We start from the raw sequence: 14,559 nt of genomic DNA on the forward strand, positions 1-14,559 counted from the left end.
CTATGTAGTTTTTAATCCTTTTTATTAATGAAGTTTAAGCACTTTTGTTTTTTTTTACATAACGCTTCGCGAATGCATGTAAAAAGTAAAAGAAACAAAATTCAAACCGAATATAGAAACTAACCGGAAGTAAGAAGAGATAAAATGTATATATCATACATATAATTATGTCAAATGGATTTAGAGGTTTTATCGCAATTATTCGTCTACAGTTCATTAAAGTTTTTGTCATTTTCATTTATATTTTCAAGTTGTTTTATTCCATCGAATTTGAAAATATTATACCGCGATTTACTAGTCAATAATGATCAAAATCTGACGTATAGTCCCACTGCATTTCTATTTTTCCGATCGAAAAATAATTATTTTCCCGGCAAAATTCGACTTTTGTCACATTTTGATTCTTATAAAACCAACAAAGCACTATTAGTTGGACTATTATTCATCAACAATTCCTCTTCAAATCATATCCAATTCAATGTGCGAAAATTAAAAAAAAAACGATCATTCCGTTGGACATGAATTGACAAAAACTCCTTATCGTTTAAGTTTCATTAATGTAGAATTCTTTTTTATGTTTGTATTTGTACTGTGCTTTCATTAAAATCCAATAAATTGTTCAAAATAAATGCTACACATATTTTCTTTGAGAATAAAAATGTTCCAGGTTTTTAGATGAAAATATTTGCATGAGACTTACACTTTGAGTATTGGTAAGGTGTGTGAGTATTAATTGATTTTGACTTCATTCATGAAAGTAACCTTCATATATTTTAAAGATGTAAAAGTCAAACTGTAGCTATGTAAGTATCTTTATATCGAATTTAGACGATTTCTTGAATAAAAAAGCGAAAGCTGAAGAAATTAACAGCAAAATTTTGTTGTCTATTGACAGAAATGAAATGAGCAAAACAATCTCATCATCTGATCATTTTCTCTGTGTGAAAAAACCTGTTGATTCATTCAATTGTGAAACCTGTCAACGTCAGTGAATTATCTGTGTTGAAGCTTCCGTTGGAAGTTTCAACATTCAACTTGTTTTATTTGAAGATAAAAAAAATACATAAAAAATGAGCAGCAAATATCGTTTGAATATTGAACGAAGTAAAACCAATCTAAATATCAAAAAACGAATTTGAAATTAAAAATTTCTCCTAACAACTCAATGAAACTTTTCAGAAACGAATTGCGCAAAAAAGGCATCACAACCGAAATGAACGTTAGTGTTGCAAGCGTCGATAATGAAGAAAAAAAACTTGGTGAGAGCTGTCAACACACTCACGCACACACAGACACGCCTGAGTATTGTTGCACATACAGTCAAAATCAAAACAATGTATCGTATAAGGCGAAATTGTTTCGTTCATTCGTTTCTTATGCCTAGTGCCATGGGCCGTGCGGTTGTCTCTGTTTAGTTGTCGTTTAAAATTCATTATACATGAAAGTGTGTGAACGACGCTGAGCACCTTAGCTCGTCTCAAATGACAAATAAGACATCGACGAAAATAAGACGATAAAAAAAACATAGTGTAATATACTCAAGTCAAAGTGGATGCAAATAAATGTTCTTTATCAAATTGTTGAAGTGTTTCTCTTGATATATACATATATTTTATGGTGGAAGCATCGAGTATAGTTTTTGTGTACTCAAAACGGCCGTGCCCTGAAGATGAACGATTCATTGTTTGAAAAGTGAATGTTCTAAGATAGGAAAAAATCTTTGAGAAAAAAAATTCGTTTCGATAAAAAGAAAATCGATTATTGGATTTGCTGTGGATTATTTTTTGGATATATTTTGGCAACAGATACACAACCAAGAGATTGGATAAAAATGACTGAATTGAACGAAGCAACCTTTCCGAAAACGGGACGAGTTAATGAAGGTTAGTGGAACAAACAATCAAACAATTCGTTAGACTTCGCACCCATTGAATAGAATCAATGAATAGAAAAACAACGAATAGGCGCATTACTCATTCCGTTTAGTGCGTATTTATTAACTGTGAACCTTTATTTTTCAACGTCATTCGTTCATAAAGTCAATATGATTTCTTTTCATTTTGATTGTGTTCAGTATCGTATGAGTACAGAGAGTGTGGCATTTGAAACTCAAACCGGATTGTGATTTACATATATGCGTTGTTTACGAATTCTCTAAGAAAATGAAAGGTAAAAGAAATCAACAGACGAAAAAATACAAACAACAAAGATGTCGAACTAACCACAAGCAAGTCCGTTGAACTGTGAAATCCCTTTTCGGCAAAACAATTTCGGAATTTACGTGCTACAGCTATATATAGTTGTATCGAAATGTGTGTGATTGTGTTGTAAGCCAAATTGCTTCATCCATTGCAATTTGTGATTAGACAATCGATGTTCGGTCGAAATGAATGAATCCCACAGCAGCAACAACAACAAGAGAAAAAATTTACTGTAATTTCAATCTATATGATGCATTCGTTCCCAGATAAAGCTGATGGTTGATGTGAAGAAGCACGCCCAATTATGATCCAAATGAGAAAAAAATTCCCACAAGATTCAGCTGCGCAATAAAGCATATTGCAATTTTTTCTACCCAAACAAACGAAACTCATATATGATTCATTTGAATACAAGTGGAATTTTCTCTTTTTTCCACTGAAAAAAGAAAGATGGAAATTCACCGATAAATAATTATGTTACAATGTCATTAGTTACGAATGGCTATCGCGCGAGAAAGGCTGGAACTGGTGGCGAAATCGAATTAGTGACACCGAGCAAAAATTGAGCGGTCGCTCCGTTTTGCGGCCACAATTAATTGAAAAACCACTTTCAGCATCAGCAACTTTCATTTTTTTTTCTTTTATTCGCCCGTTAATGACACCACATCAACATCACCATCCAATGTTGTTTATTTAGTTCAGTGAATACAATGTCATTATATTTGCACCATAAGCATCACTTTCGAAGAAATGTTTACTCTTTTTTTTGAGTGGTGATTTTTTCAATGCCTTTTGTCTGATATGGTTATACAAACGCTGTTTTTTTTGTTGTTGTTTGAAAGATTCTCCAAAAAGGCGATTAGTGCATTTCTTTTCATTCGATGATTGAATACGTTTTGAATTATGTGATGTGTGTCGAATAGAGTCATTTCACTTGATAGTCGCTTATTTGCTTTCGCTTTTCCACCGACTTACATTCGACGATGTCAGACCGTTTTGTAGCGATGCCAAATGCCACGAAAAAAAAACGAAAATTACGTGTAATTTTTTCGTATACGAATGAAATTGCACTGCACTGGCAGCAAAATGGTGCGTGTACACTTGTTCGACCACTATTTATACCGAATATGCGATGCATGTGCTGTTATTTGGATCTCTCTCGCACTCGCTCTTTATTTCTCGACATACTTTGGATTGCACGCTCGTTGCAATGGCATTAAATCACAATGGAATTCGTGTTGTGTGCACTGTGTGCATTGTGTGCAATGTGCATATATAAAAAAAGAATACGAAACACAGTGACTCAGTCATACAACGACTCATGCACACCACACCGACACAGAACGGATCACAATGACACACACGGTTGTTGTGCTGTTTTTTTTCCTCTTGTTCAAAATTCATTATGATCTCTTGCAAATTTGCTCTTTGATGGGATTATTTCAGGCAGAAAATCTGGCTTTGACAGACTACACAGCGTTTGTTCGCCTGCTACATGCATTAATATCTCATTTCCATTTGCATTCTATCAAATTAGCATTTGCGAAATGCTCTACTTGGAATCCACACAAAAAAACACAAACGTATAAATATTAAAATCGCGCTTTCATCACAAGCCGTTTATTCATTTTTGTGTACGTATATCAATGTTGGCTATACTTGATTTATACTAAAAAAAAATATACAAAAAACAAAAGTAGACATTATGCAGCTTGCTACGATGATGGAGTTTATTTTCATTTCATTTTGTGTGTGCGCGGTGCGCGCACTCTCGTCAAGTAATTTCTCGAAAACAATTCGAACGGGGCACAGTGCACTGCATACGACTTAAATATAGTCAGTTTTTATTGTTGTTGTTCGCTTCTGTTAAATGCATTTAGACTTGATGCAGCGACAGCACAACACAGCAGTAACGACATTTCATTGTAAACCTATTTCGTTTCCTTGTTTCTAGCTGTTTGGCTCTACGATGGCTATGACGACGCATCACAGTAAACTGTGTGTAGTAATTCTTTCCATGAAGAACATGGAAAAGAAAACGAAATTGAATGCATTTAATACCGTGTATGTACACGGTCAATGGAACTAAAGCGAACACCGTAATCACGCTATTATAGATGGGTTTTTTTGTGCGAGAAATACTGAGCCACACATTCATACATAAATGTTGTTTACAATCATTTTTTTTTTGTTCGTCGGAATTTTATTAAATTTTATGCGCTCTTGATTTTGGACATTTGTTTTGTTCCACCCAAATGTCGTGGGAATAATGCAAACAATCAACATTGGTGCTATGCAAACCAATGTAGAAGACGTTGCGCAGAAGACATGCCGATACTAAACGGAAAAATTCATGAAAATAACCGAGTCGTTTCCGGCGCTTGTTTTGGATGACGCTGTTTCCGTCGCACTCGTAGCCATTCCTTGTATTCACGGAATTCCATTTGAAGCGAAAAAGAAACAAGCGGAAAAAAACTCACTATTTGTCTTATATTTTCTTCATCGATTTCGCTGATCCATCCAACAAATGAATTCGAAAAACAATCACGTGAATGTTTTTATTCCTTTTGACTTTTTATTTTTGATTTTTTCTTTCATTTATTTCGTTTCCATTTGCAATCAAGTTCAATGATAATAAATCGTTCGCGAAAGAAACCAGTTTTTAGCCCTTCGCAAATATTTTTACCTTGAATTAAATTAAATGCGCTTTTTTTTATTCACATTGTTTCGATTTTTTTTCTCTCTTTGCAGTGTGTCGAGAATGGGTCGTACGCGAAGACAACGCTTTGGCACAACAATTGCAGTCACAAGAAAGTAAGTTCTCTTTGTTGTTGTTGTTGTTGTTGTTTTCGTATTGAAAATTATTTTACTCATCTCACATAATTCCTTTTCTCTTTTTCCACTTTGTAGTCCACGATCACTATCGCGGCAATCGCTATCGAAATCAAGTGGTTCGACAAGATTTCCCAACCGCTTTATCGGAGCAAATAAAAGAAAAAGAAGTGGCCGATCAACAAGCGGCACTTTATCATCAAATGTTAAATGCACAGGCTGAAGCTGATGCAGCTGTTGCTCGAAAAGTGGCTGAAAATTTGCGTCGAGAACAAGAAATTGAACGACGCCGGAATATTGAACAAAGTGAATATTTGGCGCGTCAACTCGAAGAAGATTTGGTACTTCAAGCCAAACCACCATCTGCATCATCATCTTCGTCGTCGTCGTCGTCATCACGTATGCAGCAATCATTTCCAAGTCCACCCGAGCCAATCGTCAATGAGCTGCCGATTCCGCCAAAAAAATTGGGTACTAAATTCAGTAGCCAGCGAAGGAATTACAATGACAACGATATAGTTACGAATCCATCGTACGTCACTGCTTCACCGACACATACAGCGACACCGCTAAGGGATTCACCGCAGCTAAATTACGTTTCGTTGGAGTTGAACATACCGAAAGATAGTCAAAAACGCTTGGCAAACCATCATGCAACACAATACACTCAAGTCTTTGCCCATAATCTGGGCACACCTCCGTTGTCACCATCTGATTCGGATAGTCATCATTATGAGCATATCAATTTGCATTCGCACACTCCCGAAAAGAAAACCAATCCACAGCCATACGTTCAACGAGATTATAGTTTTCCACCGCCACCAGACTCAGTTGCTTTGGCTCTGCCACCAAAACTGCCGAGCAAACAATCACCGACGAAAAATAAGCAATATGATCTGCCAAAACTACCACCCAAAGCAAAAGATTTGTCGCCAACCAATCGTGGATTGCAAATGCTCACCACAGACTCATTCGATATACTAATGGGCAATCCAAATCTACGCGAATTACCCGATGAATGTGACAGTTTAGCTATTGGCGGTGCAGAACCGAAGGTTGCACGAAACACAGAGCGTGTTTTTAATAGTAATACACCAAATATCAATCGGATCGACTCAGTTGACGATATTTTGAGCTATGACGGAGAAGAAGCTGCGGGTTCAGCTTGTAGCTCGGATCGGATAAGGCAGCTAAAAGAGTTGGGCGTTCCAGCTGATGAAATTTTGGAAATCGATCGACGTCTCACACAACAGGAGAAAGATGAAGAGCTTGCTCGTCGATTGCAAGAGGAAGAAGGACAGGCTTGTATGACACAAGAGGAAAAAGATCATATGGTGGCCATCGAAGCACAAGATAAAGAATTGGCTCGGATGCTACAGGAGAGGGTAAGTTGAATGGTTTAGGGTTTTCGTGACGATTGGGGATATTAATGATCATCTACCCTTATTTTTGTAACCAAAATTCTCATTTTCAGGAAAAAGCAAAGGCTCGCCGGGCAAAGGAGCGTGCTCGAGCTCGGAAGCAGCAACTACAGCAGGAGAAAATGCAACAAGAAGCAGCTGAAGGTGCACAATATGTCGAGAATTCATCGGCTGTATCACACACCCGAAGTCATTCCGATTCAAATGACATTGAACATGATTCATACTCGGATCCAATCGACTTGATAAATGCCCGGGAAAATGCCAAGCAATTGTATCAGGCTGGTGAATATTTTCATAGCAAACAAAGCAGCGGTGCATCACGAGATTCACTGTTCAATGATGAAAATTACTCCAATCCAGTTGATTCACTTCGAAATGCCGCATTAAACGATTCCAATCACAATGCATCACCTCCAAGACCTAGCAAAAAAGTTTCCAGCAAACAACCGAGGTGAGTCATCCATTCTATTGAATTATTGTGTATTGGCTAATGTTATTTTATCTTCCAGACCAAAATCGAATGAAAGTATCGATAATATGGAACAGATACAACAGCCAAACTCATCGTCTTCCGGACCGAATAGCTCTATTCCAACCCCATCAAATGAATCTCAAAACTTTTTACCGGCTCATTTGAAATACACGACACCCGATCAAAATTCGAATCCAATTCCACCATACATGCCAATCCAAGGCGTTCGACGCAACGGAAATATGCAGTCGGATAAAAAGAAAAAACCGAAAGACAATCGCTGCACACACCAATAAGCATTCTAATTGAAAACCTATTTAAAAATGATGTTAAATGTGAAAAACCTTTAAGATATGCATGACCTTATCCCGGACACTCAGTTAAAGTGTCCAATTTTAGTGGAATTTATTAAACTCTAGCACAATGGTTGACGTATAAAAATCATAAATACCCATAAAATTTTGAAGTATTTCCTCTTGATTAGCGAATAGTTTTTAAATTTATTTTAATTTTCTTTGTGAATAAGTTTGGGATAATTCATGGATAATTTGATAGACAATGAAAATAAATCACAAATTTTTTTAAATTTAAAGCGAATTATTCGTTGTTTGCAATTCAAAAACGTAGATTGACAGATGAAATCAAGAGATGGCGTTGATATGGTATTCGATGGTTTGTGTCCAATCTATTCGGATTTGTTTTTCTTCAGTTCTGTCTGACTTAGTTTAAAAAAATTTCAGGTCAACGGACTTTGATTGATGAGCCATGCGAACATTTCGATGAAAAACTAATAGAAACCATTCACACATTTCGACTAGTTCAAGCGATATACTTAAGATTAAGTGTTTGTCAGGTAACAAAAATGCATTTGCACAAAAAACGACGCACTTGAAAATTGATTGCGTGCAAAATAAATGAAAGAAATATAGCGAACGATGTGCACACGTAGATTTTTTTCAGTTCTGTCGTCAGTTATCGCTTGTGGTGTAGTGAGTAGACGCATATGATGCCCACGTCCATGTGTATTCGTGGTGGGTTGAAACATTGATTATACGATATATATACGACATTGTAAATTTACATTGTGCGCGCGGATGAAAGTCCATTCACATCAGAAAAATACAAACAAACTCACTTACCTACACCGATGCAAATGCAAAAAGGCTCAAAAAATGAACCAATGCCCGAGTCGGGTTCGTACGCGTTCCGACTGAAATATAATAAATCGACAGAAGGAGATGGATTGAGAGTGAGTGAGTGAGTGAGTGTGATGGAAAGGAACGGAACGGAGCAGGGCAACAAAAATTGTGCTGCTGCGGTCGAAATGCGCTGCACGGAACGCAATGAATATAATAATTACCTAAATGCACATAACAATATTGTATAGATATAAAAAAAATGATAATGTATGAGATCTTTCTCTGTGTCTTTGGCTGGTTGCGCGCATAAAAAACACAGCTCGCAGACACGGCATGCATATGTACTTAACGAAGTGGTGTGCTTGTTGCTATTGCTGCTACTGCTGCTGCTTGCACAAATTGAATCGAAATACGCATATATGTGTATGCACAAGCCGCTTTCTCTCTCGCAAAATTTTTGACATTTTCTTTGCTCGACTCGCGCTGCAATCGTCTGTTTCATATGATTTTCGGTGGCATTCTGTTCCATTCGGTCGTTTCACTCCTTTCAACATCGTCGTCGTCGTCATCATTGTCTAACGCATACATATTCGTGTTGAAAATTACATTGCAGTATGAAATTTTAACAGCATTTACGATACGTATAAGGTTAACTGAATTCACTTATATAGAAATTGTCCGTTTTATTCTCTTTCTTCTCCGCTTTTGAAAGCGTTGCTTCCAGTTTGATGCGTTGCTGGCAACGGATCGTTGTTTTGCCTTTCAGTGTGTGTGTGTGTGTGCAAGCGAATCGTTTTGAAAATTTCGTTGCACTTTATTTTGCACGGCATTGGCGGCGGCACAAGCTGTTGTACATGTGTGTATATGTGTGCACAATTCATCCGAGGCAGAGAGAGAGAGTTGCATTTGGGTGTTTCGAATGTTGTGGTGTGATATCGCCTCGCAATAAACATCAGCCGTAAAAAAGTCGAGCAGTAGCTATGGTTTTCGAAAATTACGATATGCGATTAGTTCTCTGTGAGCTGTGTTGTGCCCAAGTCATACACATATCCTCGTCTCTCGCATGGATTCATGTGAACCAGTCAAATCGAAGTCAGTTTGTTTTGTTGTTGTTGCTTTAAAGGTTGGTGGTACAGAGTTGAACGAACGCACCGAATTTCTCACCCATTCCCGAAATTCGTTGTCCTCGTGTAAAACATTGTCCAACATTTTTTTTTCTCTGTTGCTGCTGCTGCTTCTGCTTTTCGTTCATTGTGTAGTCGTGCGTTTTTTTTCTGTTTTGTTGAATTTTTTTTTCATTTTTTCAATTAAGTTAAAACCTGGAGCGGCCGTTGTTCTTTTGCATTTGCAAAGAACGGAATGCATTTTGTAGAGACCATGGTGAAACCAAGTGAAAAAATGTTAATTAAAATGTCAGTGAATTCAATCAGAGTGATAATTAAATGACGCTTTCGTCGCATGAATTATAGTTATTGGCAGAAGTATAGGCAAAGAATGTGGAATCATCCACAAAACCTAGCGCATTGCACCGACTTCTGTGAGTGTGATGTCATACGCGCTTGATGTGATATGATGTGATGTGTGAGAGAGCTGAAAGATTGAAGCTTTTTTTTTATTTTTTTCTGCAAATGCACCCGATGATTCATTAAATGAGCTCACGAGAACAGAACGAGAAAAAGCACTTACCAAATCACACATTGCAGCGATAATTAGAAACGCATATTTTTCTTTCTCTAGGTCAATCGATTGGGCGGTTCAGTTCAAAATACAATGAACGCAAAATGATGAACAAAAGCCAACAAAAAAAAGAGACGATTTTATGTAATAAAACCAAGACGAATGAATGCAATTCATTTATAAGTGCAAAAAGGAAGCTTAGACGAAATGGAAAAAAAACAACAACAACAAGAACAATCACCAAAAGCAAGTGATGTGTGTGCATTTTTTGCTCTTTATCGAACACACACGAAATTACGAGCCACACGACAGAGATGGAGCGAAAAAAGAGCCAAGAAAATCCGCGTATGTTTGGAAATTATTGATCATGCGCAATTCAATTAATATTTTTGTCGTTTCGAAGCCATTCAAAAAAAAAGAATTCTAATTTCTACTTAGTTTTCGTTGGTGTGCTCGTGTGTGGGTTTTTCACTGTTTCTCACTCACTCACTCGCTCGTTCGGCGTTCCACATTTCTGCTATTGTTGGCTTACAAAACTGCACGAACGCTCCACAATTGCAATTGTATTGTGCATGACATGCACACCGAAAACTGCATTTGTGTGTTACGATACGCGATACGCGATACAAATTTCATTTTACAACGGCTTGGTGTAAGTTCATCGCATTGCTTCGATATATGGAACTATTGAGTGAATGAGTGAGAGAGAGATAGAGTTTTTTCCCAACTATTCCTTCGATTGGTTGGATTTTCTCGAAAGTACTCGTATAACCATAATGAGTTTCCAAATGATGAATAATCACTCAAAATTCTCAATCAAACGTGCGAACTATATTTATTTGAATGATATTTGAATGTCAATGACGACGTATGTTCGAAATACCATGAATAAAATCCGTAAATATTCGTATTTTTAAAATTATGACAATTTCACCATTTCGACCTTTATTGCAGCTGCTATTATTGCTAGTAGAGAATCTTAAAAATATTTAAACATTTGATTTTGATATGATTTTTCATTCGAAATTCCCTGAATCATTGAGAATTGGTGTCGCTAAAATGTTCGATCGAATGGAATTCCAGGCGAAATGAAAGTTATGAAGTCATTACAACGACGCGTGCATATCGTTGCCATATAATTTATTGCGTTCGTTGTTGCATCAAAGAAAGTTGCATTCCAATTGTTTTTCGCTTGATTCCAATTTCTCGGCACGGCCTTTCTCTTTCACAAAAGTAGCTCATTTCGCATTGTGAGCTCTCCCACTTGGCTGGAGTGATGAAAATGCAATTTTTTCTCCTTCTGTCCGTTTAGACACGCCAATTAAATTTCGATCAGTTAACTTTCCAGCTGTGTAAAGTAGCATTTCCAAGTAAAATGCATTTACCTTAAAGCTCTCTCTCTCAACATATATAGTTAAAACATGTGGATTCAAATGTGTTTCGGTGGAAATATTTAAATAATAAATATCTTGAAAAAATCATACGCATAAATATATCAAATTATGGTGGGGGGGAGGGCAAAAATAGGTTGAATATTATATCACAGCAAATTTTAACGAATGAATGACGTATTTTCGTTCTACGTCAAATGGATTTCGATTGAAATTGAACGCGCACCAACGTTCATAATTCAACATTGGCGATTGAGCGACGTAAGGACTAAGCTTACAATTGGCTTTCGTCGTTGCCGTCGATTTTCTTGGCAGGAGACTTATCAAAATCGCTGCAACTGCATGCTTCGCCTAATTTTCATTTGACAAATGAGGCAAAAAAGAAGAAGAAGAAAATCCTTGCGTGATTCAGGTTCAGTGGAAGGCGGAAAAGTCAGTAATTTGCATACTATGGTGTAAACAAAAAAAAGGCTTATTTACCTACTAGTAAAAGAAGCACATGTTTTAAATTACGACACGCTGAGAGTAGTAAGTAAACAGTTTGAATTGGCCAAATGACTGTGTGTGAGTGTGCACTGTGCAATGGATTCCGAAAATAAAGCCAAATAAACGAAGGAAAAAAAAACGAAAAATATCGAGAGAAAAAAAAAATGTGTGGCAAGCAAACGGAGCAAACATGCGAGCAAAATTAACGAAACGAATGCAGAGAGCACACTATGCAGTGACGCCATTTTGAAATAATTGTGCAATTTTGTTGCTGGTGCATCTTGGTTTTCCCATTCTCGCATACACAAATTTTCGTAGCACACGAAGAGCACTGGCAAAATTTTTGGTGTGCAATTTTGCCCACAAAACCAAATACACACACGAAGATACACGCATGCACCCGACAAAGGTCTTTCACTGCGTTGCATCGCTTCAGTTCAGTATCACAATTTTCGGTAGATCTTGGCTGAGCTGCTGCAACAGCAGCAAAACCATCATTAGTAGTAGTAGTAGTAGTAGTTTTGGACGTTTTTTTTCTTCTCTGCCTAACGCCTTGTTCGTTCGGTGTGTTTCCATTTGAACTGTTACAAGATGTTGTGGCGTTGCTTTCTATTTCGTCGTAATGGTGATTGTAAAATCGATCTCCTCATCAAATGCGCTTCTCACATCGATACACTAGCCGCACTTGGTGTGCAATTGTTAATCGCTCGGCATTTCTACGTCTTCGAATCAATTTACAAGATATGCCATGGAAATTTTTTCACTTTATGATGAAGCACGCTAGTGCATTTTTCTCTACTCGCTTGCAATTGCTTATTGTAAATTTCCCGCAGAAACGGCCAATAAATGGAATTGCAATGTGTAATTGTAGCGATAGAAAGAGAGATCGGGCGAGCGAGAGAGGGACATGAAGTTAATAATATTTTCGTAGCGATAAGAAGAGCAAATGAATAAAGGCAGCCGCGGCACACACAAAACTGTGAGGAATGGGAAATATCGTGATTGTGTGCCGCGCGTGCGTCTCTTGCTCTCTTTCTCTCGTTACGTTGCATCTTTTGCACATCACATTGACTTTTGTGAGGCATGTACAATGTAAATTGTACACGGTTGCTGCTGTTGTTGGATATAAACGCACATCTCTGTATGGGTATGTGCATGCGAAACAATTTTTCCGAGCAGCAGTAACAGAGAACTGAGAGACTCTCTCACATCAAACTGCCCTGCGAGTGAGAGATATGTATCGAGTGTGTTGTGCTCCACACGCAGAGATGAATTCCGAATGTTCTATTGCACCAGTGAACGATCATATTGCCGTTCGAATGAACGCTAGTTATGGTTGGTGAACCTTGGCCTGACTCTTTTTGCTTAATCATTAGTGACGTTTTGTCCTTTGTAAAAAAGAAGTCGAATTTCATTCCGTGAAAAAGAAAGAACACCGTTGAAAAGGACTCTTGAATTCGGCAAAAAGAGCATTGCCATCGAAACGTAAAAAGAAGAGAAGAAGCTGAGATAAAAGCACAGTGGGATTTTCTACAAGTCACTCACTTTTCTCTCTCTCTCTCTCTCTCTCGCTCTCTCTCGCTCTCTCTCGCTCTCTCTCGCTCTGTTTCTTTGCGGGATCCAAAATCGTTTCAAATAAGATTTGCACGTCTATCTCGTATCCGCTTCACAGCTATTTGCTTTTCGGTTGCTGTGCGCTGTGTTGCACATCGGGATTCGCATATTTATATAGTCACTAACAGAATGAAAGTCGACTCTCATTCGCCTCTTTATATCGAATGCAGTTTAGCATATAGATATGCACATATATGTATAGATTTTCAACGCGTGCTGTGTGTGTGTTGCTTTTGCTTCTTAAAGTTTTACGCTCTCGGCTCTCTTGTTGTCGCTCTTTCTCGCGCGCACGCCGCGTTTGCCTCGCACATTGGCAAACACAAGCAATTGCATATCATATTTATATGTATATGTGTGTATGGTGGATTTTTGTATGCCTTTCGAGACACAATCCATCGGTGTTGTTGCGTTTGCCATGGCATTCGGCTTGGCATTGCGAACAAGCAAAGCAGCCAGCCAGCCGTATGAGAGCGAGATGAGCGACGCTGGTATTTGTGCACGCGCTATGATATTCTGCCTGTAAAAATGCATGTGTATGGCTCTCTCGGTGTGTTGTGCTAGCTCACAATGGTTTGTGCAGTGAGACGGTGCTTTGCCGTTTGTTAGTTTGCCAGAAAGAGTGACTTCGCGTTATAAATACACGATTTTGAAGTTCAACGACCTTTTGGTATGCGCAAAAATAAAAAGATTTGTCATGAAGAAAACGTAGAAAATTTGACGAAAAACAGAGACAAGAACAGAAAGAAAAAAGAAAAAAAAACAGTACCTGCACGTAATGACTATGAAATAGCGTCTTATATTTAAAAAAAAATGTAGTTCCTTTTCGATATTGCTAAAAATGGAAAATTATGTGTGAACGGGCGATTATGCCATTGTATCATGGATTCGGAGTAGTTTTCTTTTTCTTCATTTCGTTATGTTTCTGAATAAGTTGCAACGATAACTTTGGATTTAATTGATTTTTCCCATCGATTCACCAACGAATCTGACGAAGCTTCATGAAACAAAACAAAACAGAAATGGACACGATGTAGGTGAGTTCTATAAGTTTAAGTACCTTAGCATTTTTCTTTATCCAGGCGATTTACCTTGAAATTCAAGAAATCAATAGCACTTGAACGTCCAATTTAACCTCTGATTAGGCTAAGGTTGGAAAACATTTCAATCGTTATCCTCAAAGTGGTAACTAAATATACTGAAGTGACTGAACGAATTTTTAGCTAATTCATATATAAACTCAATTATCCTATTAATAATATTTCGTATAGGAGGACCATGATTTCATTTTCATTTCAATGAAATTGTTGTTGTTGTTATTCATTC

General features: G+C 37.5%; 1 protein-coding gene across 1 annotated transcript; it reads left to right on the forward strand.

Annotated features, from left to right (window-relative positions):
- Nucleotides 1-1,290: 1,290 nt before the first annotated feature.
- LOC129565319 (inner centromere protein A) lies at nt 1,291-7,526 on the forward strand. Its single transcript, XM_055440067.1, has 5 exons — nt 1,291-1,883; nt 4,953-5,015; nt 5,112-6,418; nt 6,508-6,908; nt 6,967-7,526. The coding sequence occupies exons 1-5, from the start codon at nt 1,832-1,834 to the stop codon at nt 7,223-7,225; spliced, it is 2,082 nt and encodes a 693-aa protein (XP_055296042.1). The 5' UTR covers nt 1,291-1,831; the 3' UTR covers nt 7,226-7,526.
- Nucleotides 7,527-14,559: the final 7,033 nt, after the last annotated feature.

The sequence above is a fragment of the Sitodiplosis mosellana genome, unplaced genomic scaffold (assembly GCF_009176505.1).
Source record: "Sitodiplosis mosellana isolate CC-2019 unplaced genomic scaffold, AAFC_SMos_1.0 Smas_scaffold_2, whole genome shotgun sequence".
NCBI lineage: Eukaryota > Metazoa > Arthropoda > Insecta > Diptera > Cecidomyiidae > Sitodiplosis > Sitodiplosis mosellana.